Genomic DNA, 14,661 nt, shown 5'->3' on the forward strand with positions numbered 1-14,661 from the left:
AATTTCAGTTGATTATTTTGTCTTATGTTAAAATTGTCAGATGAATTGCTATAACGACGATCGTACATCCTTAAAATGAAAATACGAATATTCTATATGAAATGTAAAAGAGAATATTTTGGTGTGTTGACTGGCTATTTTTATTTCATTTTTTTAGTTTAATTTCCGTTACATGTTAAAATGTGTGACATTTTGGTTTCCCTTCCTCGAGAAATTTTTTAAAGTAATAAGTAAGCCAAGAAAAATATCATAGTTTCAATTCGGAACTGTTTGAAAGAGTCGGAACAGAAGAACAATTAAAAATTCCAAACTATACTAACTTTAATAAAGGTAGACTAATCAGCGTAAACAAGTACATACACTTTGCACAAGGAATTTTTTATGCTAATAAATTCATTTTGAATACACTCATGCTTAATGTATAGTATTTTATCATACTAAATTCGATCTGGAGAAACACCAAGTTACAAAAAACCCACTAAATCTCATTTTGAATTCTCTTTTTAACCTCCGAACCAAAAATGGTCTGTCTGCTTGTCTGTCTGCCTGCCTGCCTGTCTGTCTGCCTGTCTGTCTGTCTGTATGTTTGTCTGTCTATCTGCCTGTCTGTCTATCTGTCTGTGGCATTGTAGCACCTAAACGGATATACTATAATTTAATGGAAAGTGTTCTTAGCTATGTTTCAAGTGCGAGTTTAAGGTTCCGTACCCGAAACAACTAAAAAAGTAGTCGATTATCCTCAAAATCGGTTCAGTTTTCAGAACGCTCTAAGGAAAAAGGTAATGTATTTGAGAATGTTCTTGAATGTGTTATTAGTACCAGTTTAGGCATCCGTATCCGAAAAATTTGTCGGGGGTTTTTTAAATTTTGTAAATTTCATTAGTTTTCACTTTTTATACCGTTTGTTTATTTTTTCAATATCCAATCTAGTATGAGAGGACGAAGAGGATAATAAGGAGGTTTTGAATTCGACAAACTGATGAAATCCCGATCATGCATTGGAGACTTCAATCTCACCCAAACAACGAAATTCAGGCACGCAAACCTTGTAACACTTCTGTTTGGGTCAAAAGGTTGTAGCAAGTAATTTTGTGTAAAATCACTTCTAAAAAGCTCATGCTTTTTAAAAGTGAAAAAAGTTAAAAATAGTGTTACCATAACAAGAACTTGTCCTTAAAAACCCTTTATTGAACTAGGATGATCAATAAATTTTCAACATGTATTTTTTTGATATCTATAATGCACATACGATTCTTAATAGGTAATTTTTCTAAACCTTTTCTTTTTGAACTATAATTATTATAAAAAATTTCTGGTGCACGAATTGTATCATAACGTGAAGCATAATCATATTGAAAGACAAAATACTAAACTTCAGTGCTAGTTTGCTACATAGTTTTTATGCTGCAAACCGTAATAAAATTTTTTTTATTACCAATAATTTATCCACATTCATACAATGTACCCAAACGTACCTCTAAATTTGTTTTCACGTTTTTCTATAAAAATATCATGATATATAACCTTCATGATGTCACAAATTATTTAAAACATAAATATTTCATTTCTGTAATTTTCGTTCGAATAATTTATTTTCTAATATAATTAGAATAGCCGTGAATAGCTTTTGTACTGGAATCATACCTGCGGTGATATTTGAATTTGTATAATCAGATAATATGAAAATCATGAATGTACCAAAGAGGGCGGTTGGTCAGAGCAGCTCCCCGACCCTGGATTGATTTAGAAGGTATAGTATGTATTTTTAATAAAAGCTTCTCCTTTACGCTAAAGTTTGGGTACAACCATGAAACTTTAGCAACTGTATTTCTAATCAATACACAAAGCCACAAAAATGACGTTGAGGTACTTGAGCTTAATGTAAGTTAGTTAACTCGATTTCCTAATTTTGAATTAAATTCCATAGGACGGAGAATTCAATGCTCATTAACCTTAATCAATCCTTATCCAGCGTTATAGTTTGCTGGGTGCAATTTAAGGAAAACGTGAAAATTGACGTGATAATTTCATTTATCAGCTTCTCAATTTCAGAGGCTGAGTACACCTACTTCATGCATATAGCGTGCACTACACCAGCCCATCACAACTATTCATGAAATTAATTTTGTTGTGACGGCGGGAATCAAACTCGCTACCCTAAGCATACCGCGGACGGAATTGGTTACGCCTTAACCAACTGAGCTAATTAAAGAAAATAGTTCTACTTAGGCTTCATTTTGAAAAACCTCGTCGGAAACTTTAATTAAATAGCAAGCAAAGCTCGATCATCCAGGTATACTAAAACATATAATAAAATAAAATTATGAATAGCTGTAGAAAATTTATTTTCGATGTGCAATTCTTGATCAATATCTTGATCCATACTTCTACGCCTAAATATTTCAAATAAATTAAATTTGGTTTGTCATCTTTCTTCTTCAGATACACAAAATATGAATGTTTCTGAATAATAATTTGTATTGCCTATTAAAACAATCCAAAATATGGTAGGTATTACAAATCATTATTTTTCTTTTAACCTTTCGTTAGTTATAAAAATATCTACAAAAAATTATGGAAGTAAAAAAAAATCTAAAAGTAAAATAAATTATTGTGATGAAAATGTCTTCTTTTGTATAAATATAAATATAATGAGCAGCAATATTTATACATCATCATATTATTTATAATTTCCTTAAACGTCCTATGTACCCTGTCCTTTCACATTATAAACTCCGTTCATTTACATTCGTAACACATGATTATTGGCATGTTTCTTCTTTATCTAAACCAATAATGTTCAATCACCAGTATAGGTACGGAAATATAACTACCTCTTTTAGTTTTTAAGTTTGCTTGTTGAGGGGAAGACAGATAGAATCTATCATGGCATGGGCAAACGGGATTTACAGAAGTTCCTTAGACTTCTTGCCTAAAATACGAGTAAGACAGTGACAACCTAACCAGTGAAAACCTAAAGTACGAGTAAGACAGAGAGACAACATTTTTTTTCCTACTAATCTCATTACAATTAGAGAAACATAGGTAGGTAGAAGAGTCGTACACCCGTCTCGCTACCTCCTGTATGAGCGAACTTGGATCAAGAGACACACACTAAAGCTTATAACACACAATAAAGTTATAACAATGATGACTTCGACTTAAAATATCTCGCCCATGCCTATTTATCATTGATAAACTGAAATGTGACTAATTATGATTTTATGAACATCTAAATCATGTTTTTTTCTTTCTCATTATTTCTAAACGTTTCAAACTTTAAACTAAAATTTAACATTCGGCTGAATTATTTCATAAATATAGGGTACATAAACCCTAATCATGTACGGATATCCATAAATGTAGGCAATTATGTTACATTGGTCTAATGGGAAAACGGTAGATGGATGATATATTTACATAGATTTAGTCTCTTTAAGGATGTATGAGCACGGTAGTGGGGACACAAATTCAGAAATATATATTTGTTCAATTTTGATGATGAATTATGTTATATTTTGCAGATATCGATAAATTTTATTCTTATTTTCGTCTACAAGTTATAATAAAATTAATCATCAAAATTGAAAATAAGGTACAAATAATTTCAACTACAAGTCTAAACTTGCTTGGCGCGCGTACTTCTTTAAATACAAATAATAACTTATTGACATATTTTTCGAAATTTTTTCCTAGGAATTGAAAGGAAAATCAACTATATTTATTTCAAAGTCTAATTTTTCAAAGGGTTTTTTAGTAGATATGTAAAAAGTATATAATATATTAAATCTTTCAAGCGTAAGTTTATGTGTGTATAGGGTACGTAAATATAATTATGTAAAAAGAGTAAATACAACCTGAATGAACTATAAGCCTTCCACTTTTTTCTAATACCTCCCTTATTTCACAAATATACAGGACGCTTTTGTAAATAAAAAAAATGAGACTCTTAGAAACAAATACAAACTATCAATACTTCCATTCCAGCTTGCACTAATACTGGAATAATTTCAAGTACGTTAAGAGGCAAATGTCCCCCCCCCCTCTTTGTGATTAAACAATCGAAAGCACATTTATATATAGGAAAAATTGCGTCCTAATATGTATGCTGCGTTCGTTCGTTCACATTTTTTCGATCTGATTTCTGGTGAATGAAAGATAGCAACGATTTCGTATTCGCCTCAATCGTTGCGTTACATCGGAACCAAAGATTTTTGCCCAAGTGTTTCAATTTCGATTCCGGATGTCAAAACCAAATGTAGGATCTTCTTCCTACTAAAAATGATGAATATCTTCATAGACAATGCAAAACACTCGAAGATTTAACGAAATAAAAGTAATACTTATATATCAATAATCTAACTGATCTTGTACAAGATCAATAAGAAATAGTAATCACAAAGTCTTTAGAATACCAAAATATTCTGAGAATGCGTTTCAAGTTTTGAATGCGTTTCATAAAGTTGAGATGATGGACTATTCGGAAAATGTTAAGAAATTAGAAATTTTGATAGGTAGTAAAGTTACAGAAAATCAATTAAAAAATAATTTATTACAACCATTTTTTTTTGTAGAACTAATATTTACAGAAATATTAACGAATATTTAATTTATTAATTTTTAAATTTAAAAAAATATTTTGCAACTTCCGGCCCGTGATACCAGTAATTCTTGCATACATAGCGCACTTTTAGCTTACCTCTTTCATTATTCTCATACCAACAGCTTGTTTAAAGTATAATTCCTAAAATGTAGACATCCTATACTAACATTTTGTTATATTTAAACACGAAGGAAAAACATATTTTTAGTATTAAATATAATATCTCCCATGTTTCTTTCCATTCATCATTATAATATGTTATTATTGACGTCTTCTATACAATGAATATAATATTTTAGATATTTTATTATTGATAGTAAAAGACAGTATATAATAAATATAATATAGTCAACTATAATATTATATATATCTTCATACCACATTTAGTACTATAAATAATTTTTATGCTATATTAAATATGAAGTCTTCATATTTTTCAATCTATCAACGGAATTTATACGGAAATTTTTATGAAGTTATGAAGAGAATACATTCACAGTCCTTAAAGATGACCTTGGAATAATCTAGAAAGTGGGTTTATGTAATTTATTGTGTATTCAATATCTATATTTGAATTTGTTCGGGTTACGTCATGAAAGAAGAAAGTCGAAACAGATAAAAAAACGAAAGGAAACACTAAGAACAGGATTTTGCTCGCTACTAAATACACTACTATACATGTGGTTTAAAATTGGAACCTCTAATTCGCTTTACACAATTTTAATGTGGAAATTGATGATAAAAATTCCAAAGGTTTTATGTTTTAAGGTCATTTTTATCGTTTTTTTAGAGAAATACAAAACATGCATTATTAATCCTGATATAAAAACTACAGATTCGATTAAAAAAAATGTTGTTTGCATATTTACATACATTTTTTTATAATTAATTATTTTCCATTCGTGAAGAAAAAGTTATGCGAATGCATGCCTTTAAAAATATATACAACACCATTGATTTTTATTCGTTGACTGCAGGAATAAAATCTCGGTTCAAATGAGAAAAATAGTTAATGTACATAAATAAATTAATACCACCTATATAAGTATTAAAATAAATTGTTTTCCATTAAAAAGTCAGTTCAAAACAAATCACTAAAATACATTATATTTTAATGTTATATTTTTTTTATAGCTAATTCTAAACTTTTAAGTGTTATGCAACACAACGATTTAGAATCATATAAGTTAATGTGTATATTGTAAAACTTTTATGAGTTAATGAGTATTTGTGTATACAAGGTGTCTTTTTAAAGTTGAAAAATTTAGTCGAGGAAACTTCTCATTCATTTTCAAATGAAATCCCACTCTGATTCATAATTGACAAACATTAGATGGATACTTTAAGTAAGAAAGTTGTTCTTTATAACTAAGCAAACATTTTTTTATAAACCGTATATTTCAACAGTAATTTATAGCAAAAATATACCCTTTTAAACGTTCATTCGATTTGAACAAAAATGGTCTTTACAGAAAAACAAACCATTTTTATTGGATTTGATGGACAATTTTTTTTTTCGAAGAGTACCTAGATTTCGTAGAAACAATTATCATCAATAACAATTTTTATACGAAAGAGCGATTTTGAGTAAAACTTTCAGTCCATTTTTGCCTAAGCTGTACGGTTTGCGGAAAAATGTTTCGAACAAAATATGTTACTTTTTTAATCAATAACAACTTTTTTATTTAAATTATTGTTCATCTATAGATTACTAGTTAGAATACAGTGAGTTAGAAATAGAATAGAGTGAGTCTGTCAAGTCTGCGTAAGATGTGCGCCTACACACCCACAGCCAAACAAAAGTTGATTTTTTGCCGAAAAATTTTGAACTACGAATAGTGAGGTTAATTTTGAAATTGAAGAAAGCAGGAGAAATTGTGGTAAATTTTCTTTTCTACAGCTTTTCGTATTATATAAATTATAATTATATAAAAATTACATATTAGTTTTTGAAATTACATACGATAATTATAGAAGCTTTTTCTCACTCAAAGTTTATCAGATCTGAAATCTACAAAGGTATTTTCTTCTAAATATTTTTTATTCTCTATGGTTCTGCTTTTCTAATAATATAGTTTTGGGACAGCATGTATTTGAGATTATCTTGTTTATAATTATTTTAGCTATAAAATCGAATAGGTCATGATACTAATGAAAAATTGAAAAAGAATTAATGATGGATATAACTTTTGATTTTTAATCCTCTAATATAGTAATGATCTTATTTAAGCATGCGTGAAAACGATCTCAACAGAAAATAGTCGTGAAAGTTTGGATTGCTGGGTTACGGATTTATGAGATATACAGTTCCTGTAGGATAGCATACAGTAACCGTGTTTTTAAGCGTTTTGTTAGACTTCGTGAAATAGATTTTTAACGCTTTTTACCCAAGAAAGCTTGACTAATTTACATAGAAACGATAAAAAATCTACAAATTTCTTTTCATCGCGGGTAACACCACTCTCTTTAACCGCGGGTAACGCCGCGGGACGCAGCTAGTTAAGAATATTTCCAATAACTTGAAATCATCTGCTTTATTCTTTGAAAAACTTTAAGGTTTCAAATATTATAAACCACTTTTTTAATTTTCAAAATTTGAAAAGAAATTTTTGGAAATAATTTTGGTCTTAGCATTATTCTTGTAAAACCATTATTTGATTATGACGCCATTCCTAAAATTCGAAAAATTCAAGAAACTGTAAATTTAAAAAAATATTAGTAAAAAAAAAACAATCCAGTTTCAAAAAGCAGAGTCTCTTGGTGGATTACTTTAGAGCTCCCTTGTAGAAATAAAAAAGTATATTACAAAAAAGTATATTAACTTGTACAAAAAAGTATATTATTTATATATTCTTCTGATTCATTTAATAAGAAGATTATGAAACGTTTGGAAAAGATCGTGTTTTGTATACAAAAACTCTGAAATACTATTAATACTTGTATAGATAGATATACTGAAAAATTGAGTCTTTAATATTCTTTTTTTTTATCATATTTATTTATTTAAAACATGTATTTTTTTTTCGAAATATACTAAGTAATAAAAAGTGATAGACCGGGTTTTTTTAATGGATGCATTTTGTTCAATTCTTCAAAATGAGACAGTTATTCAACTTTTCCCATTTATTATCTTTTAGTTATTATACCATGCATATATATAATATGCAAGTTATACTAAGTTTAGTCCCAAGTTTGTAACGCTTAAAAATATTGATGCCATGAACAAAATTTTGGTATAGGTGTTTATAAAATCACCTAATTAGTCCATTTTCGGTTGTCTGTCCGTCTGGCCGTCTGTCCGTCTGTCTGTCAACACTGGAAAACTAACTCAAAATCGAAAAAAGATAACAAGCTGAAATTTTCATAGCGTACTCAGGACGTAACAAGTGAGGTCGAGTTCGTAAATGAGCAACATAGGTCAATTGGGTCTTGAGTCCGTAGGACTCATCATGTAAACCGTTAGAGATAGAACAAAAGTTTTAATGTAAAAAATGTTCCTTATGCAAAAATAAACAACTTTTGTTCGAAACATTTTTTCGTGAACATTATTGTTTACTCGTGAGAGCACAAATTAGGCGTAAATTGTATAGTATGTATTATATCGGAATATCAGTTATGTATGTGGGACATGTATGTATGTGTAATATGATATAGTAATCAACACTGTCTATGCATGGTATTTCAACAATTAACTCAGTCAATTGTTTGTTTTCACTTGTTTTTTAGTATTTTTCTTTAGACTATCAAAGAGCCAGAGTTCGATTCAGTTGTTAATTAATATCAGACACTATAATACAATCTCTACCTATCAGATTTTTTTTCATCTGTAATCTTTAAGTGAAGTTTAAAATTTTGGTAAAATTTGATGTAAAAAATTTTTTTCTTGAATGCTGGGGTTCACTATATTTAAATTCTCTTTTGTTACTTTAACAGTAAGTAAAATCAATGTAGAGAATTTTTGCATTACAATTAAAATTATTATCCAAAATTAAAATTGTTTCCTATTTCTTTAACAAATCATTTCATTTGATTCATTTAACTAAAAATTGAAAATGAAGCAGAATGATTTAGTCCGACATTATTTCTGATCGAAAGATTGAGTAGAAATTCTTAGTAAATATATTTTTAAATCCTTTTACCAACAAACTTAAATTATAAAAAATTAGTTTAATTTAAACAATGTAAATCGGACTACTTACTACTCAACGAAAGAATTAGATTAGAGACATTTATTTAAAAACTCAATATAAGTTACAAGATTCGGTATCAGCAAACGTCTTAGAAACAAGTAATACCTTGTTTTCATCGATGTGACAATGATTTTATTTATGGAAATTTATAAATAAAAACATTTTACAATAATCTTCGAGAAATATGGGTAGGTATAGAAAATTCAAATATCACTTGATAATTTTAAAAAACTTGATAAACTAGCAGCTATGAAAATATATCAGACAGTTACTCAAACTTTAGAAAAACCTGGAAGTTTTTTTTTTCAAATTGGCCAACAGATTTTGCGAATAATTAAAAAATTAACTGCCTTTTTACCCGACTGAGGGACGTAAAGCAGTCGAATTGTACTTTTCAGTCTATATATATATATGTATGCACGTGTGTGTGTCCTTTGTGGCCAAAGAGGTTAGATAACATACAGGTTTAAAAGCATAGGAAACGCATAACTAAGCATAACTGAATTATTGACCGCTAAAAAAGACACAAAAAAAGAGACCGTCTTCGTTCTGTGTCTCGCAGCCTGACAAAGCGCGAATATTAATATTTTGAATTATTGTATAAACACGTGCATGTCTGTGTATATCATAGAGGTAATATACGACAGACAGAGGCAGCTATACAGTCGGGACCCGCTAAAACGCGTATTTTTATTTATTTTTATTTTTTTTATTTTTACATTTTTGACGATAACTGTATAAAGTATTAAACAATTCTATTGATTGTGGAATTCTCTGGTTTAAAAAATTGGCATGACATGAATATGAAACGGATGCTAGCTAGAGTTGTTAAACGGAAGTCACGACTAGGTAAAAAATAAGTTTTTTTTAAAACAAAATTTAAGTATGTAAGTTATTAATTTATTGAATAAATAACGAGATTGTATTTAATCCTGAAAGGAATATATTGACAAAATTATATAAAGGAATTACACTAAATTTACAAACAAAAACATACCTGAAAGGAATAAATTAAATTACAACGTTATTTAATAGAATGTCCACTAATAAACGTTTATGATTCTAACACAATATAAATTATAAAAATCTTTAGTTCAGGTATGTCAATTGAAACAAAAGTAAACAATTATATCACTATGGAAGTGATAATAATTTACACCTTCCCCCCCGAAGTCATTTTTTGCGAAGTAAAAGGTGACAGCTTACTGCTATGAAAATAATTTGATTCACTTCTTTTCTTGCCACAATCAACTTCATAAAACGAAGATGAAATCCGGCTTAATATTTTAAAAGGCCCAAGGCGAACTTTGTCCATTTTATTGCGATTTAATTTGTTCCCATTCTCTACGTACACAAGATCTCCAATTTCAAATTGAAAAGTTGTTCGATTTTTGTCAACTCTTTTTTTATTTTCCATAAAACTTCTGGATGAATTAATGAAAGCTTGCTGGCGGTCTTCAGCTAAATCACTAGGTTCATATATTGGCGAAATGTTTGATTTCTTGCCTAGGAGCAGATATTGTGGCTCATAGTTAGTAGAGCTATGAATCGTTGAGTTATAATTTTCAACACATTCAGCAGCAATCGTAGGCCATGCTCGTTTATCTCCATCAATAATTTTATGGTTCATATATTGGCGAAATGTTTGATTTCTTGCCTAGGAGCAGATATTGTGGCTCATAGTTAGTAGAGCTATGAATCGTTGAGTTATAATTTTCAACACATTCAGCAGCAATCGTAGGCCATGCTCGTTTATCTCCATCAATAATTTTACACCTAATTCTATTAACTAGAGTTTGATTTAAACGTTCGTTGAGACCATTTGAACTTGCACAATCTATGCTTGTAAAAACAAGTTGGATACCTCTTCTATTTAGGTAATTTTTGAGTTCTACGGAATTTAGTCCAGTATATTGATCGGCAAGAATCAACTTTATTTTATTATTTTTAGCGATCGGATGTATAAGATTTATAAAATCTTTTGCGCATTGGCTTTTTGTAGTAGAAATCCAAGCATACCTGCTAAAATGATCCACTAGTATGTGCATAAATTTCTTTATAGACTTATTTCCGGCAAAACCACCCACTGTATCTATGGACAATATTTCATAGGGTTCTGTTGCAGGTCCAATTCTTGACAATTTTCCAATCAATCTTCCTCGGCGAGTTTTACTTTGCCTACATGTCACACAGCCTTTACAAAAGTCAATGATAAGTTTATCTAAATTTTTGAAATAGTAGTGTTGTCGTATTTTGTTTCTCATTTGTGCAACACCAATGTGACCATAGTGATTGTGCAACTTGTTAATTATTTCAAGGCCTAACTTTTCCGATACAAAAATCCGCTTTCTTCCTTTTAACATCTTAAATATAATATCGTGTCTACGCTCAGTTCCCTTTGCAGTTGTAAGTTCTCTTTGATTTTCATATTGATCCCTCTTTATTTCAGACAATTCTATTAAATTGACCACTTGAATGACATCTTCATTTTCGAAATATTCTAAAACTGGTTGCCGTGATAGTAAATCAGCGATAATATTTTCTTTTCCTTTTTTATATATTATCTGGAAATTAAATTGTGACAAGTAGTGGACCAGATCGCCAAGAATCTCATCAGTTCGTGACTTTGTTCTTAAATTTTCCAATGGTTTATGGTCACTACAAACGAAAAACTTTCGTCCAATAAGATAGTATTTCCAGTATTTAATGGCTTCTTTTATCGCCTTGCATTCTAAATGAATCGTTTCCATTTTCTTTTCTCTTTCTGACAGTTTTCTAGAAAAATAAGCTACAGGGTGTAATAGACCATCTGACTGTGGTTGCCTCAAAGTCGCTCCAAGTCCTTTTTGACTAGCGTCTGTGTCAATGTAAACATCTTTTTCGACATCATAAATTGATAAAATTGGACGGGAACACAGATATTCTTTGATCATGGAGAAGCTGCGTTCACATTCTTCCGTCCAAATAAATTCAGTATTTTTTTTTCAGCAATCTGTGAAGGGGCTCAAATTTTTGAGCACTATGATCGATATATTTTATAAAGTAATTTATTGTTCCTAGAACACTTCGAACCCCAGATTTATCTGTAGGTCTTTTCAAATTTTTTATTGCCTTTAAATTTTCTTGTGCTGGTGATATTTTATTTTCTTCAATGTAATGGCCAAGATACTTAACCGATTGGGCTGCAAATTTACACTTTTCGAGCTTTAATTTAAATCCTTCTTCTCCTATTACTTCAAGAAATCTTGAGATATGTTGCATGTGATCTTTCCAATTGCGTGAGAAAATAAGACAGTCATCCATGTAGTTGACGCAAAACTCATCTAGGTTATTTCGTCTTATAATATTTGAAAGTATGCGTTGAAAGATTGCAGGAGCATTTTTCAATCTAAAAGGTAATACTTTGAACATAAATTTCCCGTACTTTGTAACGAAAGAAGTTTTCTCACGGTCCTTTTCTTTTAACCTAATACACCAAAAAGCGGAGTTTATATCAACAACAGTAAAGTATTTACATTTCGAAACTTTTTCCGTTATATCATTTATTGTTGGAAATGGGTAGCACTCTGGGATAGTTATTTTATTTAAGTTTCTAAAATCGATGCAAAGCCTTGATTTTCTTCCATCTTCTTTTTTATATGCGAGTGTTACCGGTGATGCGAACGGTGAATCAGATTCCTCTATTAGATCGGATGCTAGTAATTTCTGTACTTGATCTTTGATTTCACGTTCATCTGGTATAGAACATTTATAAGGGCGGGCCGTAACATATTCATCTCTCATTAACTTTATTTCGGCCTCTCTAGACTTTACTTTACCGACATCAAATTTATTTTTGGCAAAAATTTTCTTGTGATTTTCAATAATATTTAAAAGTTCTACTTTTTTTTCATATCCATCTATGTGATCTAATTTAGGTTTGAACTGATTTTCATTAGTTTCTTCTTGATGGTAAATTCTAATATTTTCAGTGTTTTTCTCTTCTTTTTCATTTTCATTGATTTTACCTTCTTTATTAAAATTTTTAACATCTTTATTATCTTCTTTCTTTACATCTCTATTATCTTCTCTCTTTACATCTCTATTATCTTCTTTATTGACATCTTTATTATCTTCTTTCTTTACATCTATATTATCTTCTTTCTTTACATTTTCTTTATCTTCTTTATTTTCATTTGTAATTATTTTGTTAGAAATTTCACAAGATTTCTTCTGATTTTGATTACTTCTTATTTGGAGCATCTCATCATTTTTAGGTTTTTGGTATATGTTTAAATTCTCGTCTTGAATTAGTTTAAATTTTTTAATAGCATCTAAACCTAGTAACAGGTCATAAGAAAATTCTGAATTTTTAACTACAAAAGTATTCAAATTGTTTGTAATATTTCCAATTTTAAGCTTTATGTTTGCCCGGGCCGAACTAAAATTGAAACCATTAATTGTCTTGAATGCAGTGTTATGCTTTAACAAACTTGTTTTTAATACATCTACAACTCTTTGATTAATTAGACTCACGTTAGATCCTGAGTCATACACTGCTTTTATTTTCATTTTATCATCAATAATTACGTTTACATGAATTAATGGAATCAAATTATCCGGGCTCTCTAGTTTAAAGAATTTTGGTCAATTTCCATTTTCATCATTTCAGCCTCATTTTCTGAATCAGATTTCGTTTCAATTAAATTAGATTCTTTTTTCTGAGCGTACAGTATTTTATTTCGGCATTCGTTAGAGGGATGAAATCGATTTTTCCAACCAAGAGCTTCACACATGTAGCATGGTTTTTTCAAGGGTATATCAATTTGTTTCTTTTTAGTCGATTCTCCTAATTTTGTTTTTTCATGCCGATTATCATATGGTTTATTTTCTTTCGAACGTTTATTATATTGACCATCTAGCTTTCGGAGTTCATTGTATAATTTTTTTATAGTGTTAATGTCTTCGCGATCTAGCTCATCTTGAACTTGAGATGGTAAACCCATTACAATCAAGTTTATTCTGGAACTCATAGTACTATCACTTTCTACTTCTAAACATAAATTTTCTTTTGTTAAAGCGTAATCGATCAATGAGCCGCCTAAGTATTTATAGGTATATGCTTTTCTGACAGCTGTCCAACCTTTGTCAATAAAAATGGAAAAAAATGAATTTCGCCATTCAGACCAATTAGTTAGACCAAATTTTTTCAAATTTCCTTCATACCAGTGTTTGGCCGATCCAGCGACAAAAAATCGTAAAGCTTCAATCATCTGGGTACCACTTTTTATTTTATTTCGGTCACATTCACTTTCAAATTTAGAAAACCACTCAGAAGGGTTTTGTGTTTTGTCATATTTATCAAGAACAAACTTCTTTTCTATATTTTGCAATTTTATCTCATCTTTGTCATTTAATTTTAATTCTAATTCCTTGATTCTTTTAATTAAAAAATTTTCTTCTTGGAGTTTTTCACTCACATCAAAAAAAACTACAGATTCCTGTAACGGATAGTTTTTGTAGCTAAGGTTTCCATCTTCATCAAAATATTCTTTTTTCAAATCCTCATCTAATTTAATGCCAATTTTTCGGAAACCATTAATCGGTTTAATAGCAGCAATTGCACTTTTAATGGTGGTTTTTGATGATAATACCTTATGTTCATATAAATTTTTATGTTCATCTGGTAAGCTAAACCATAACCGCTTATCTTCGGATAGTCCAGCTAATTCAAAATATTCATCGCTTCTTCTTATTAAGTGGACAAACAATTTTTCCATCTTAAATGATTGTAATTTAATTTGTAAGTTATTAATTTATTGAATAAATAACGAGATTGTATTTAATCCTGAAAGGAATATATTGACAAAATTATATAAAGGAATTACA

At 29.5% G+C, this 14,661-nt stretch overlaps 1 protein-coding gene across 1 annotated transcript; it reads right to left on the bottom strand.

The window, feature by feature from the left end:
* Positions 1 to 13,062: 13,062 nt before the first annotated feature.
* On the bottom strand, positions 13,063 to 14,654 carry LOC123300748. Its single transcript, XM_044883392.1, has one exon. The coding sequence runs from the start codon at positions 14,550 to 14,552 to the stop codon at positions 13,401 to 13,403; it is 1,152 nt and encodes a 383-aa protein (XP_044739327.1). The 5' UTR covers positions 14,553 to 14,654; the 3' UTR covers positions 13,063 to 13,400.
* Between the last annotated feature and the right edge of the window lie 7 nt (positions 14,655 to 14,661).

The sequence above is a fragment of the Chrysoperla carnea genome, chromosome 5 (genome assembly GCF_905475395.1).
Source record: "Chrysoperla carnea chromosome 5, inChrCarn1.1, whole genome shotgun sequence".
Lineage (NCBI taxonomy): Eukaryota > Metazoa > Arthropoda > Insecta > Neuroptera > Chrysopidae > Chrysoperla > Chrysoperla carnea.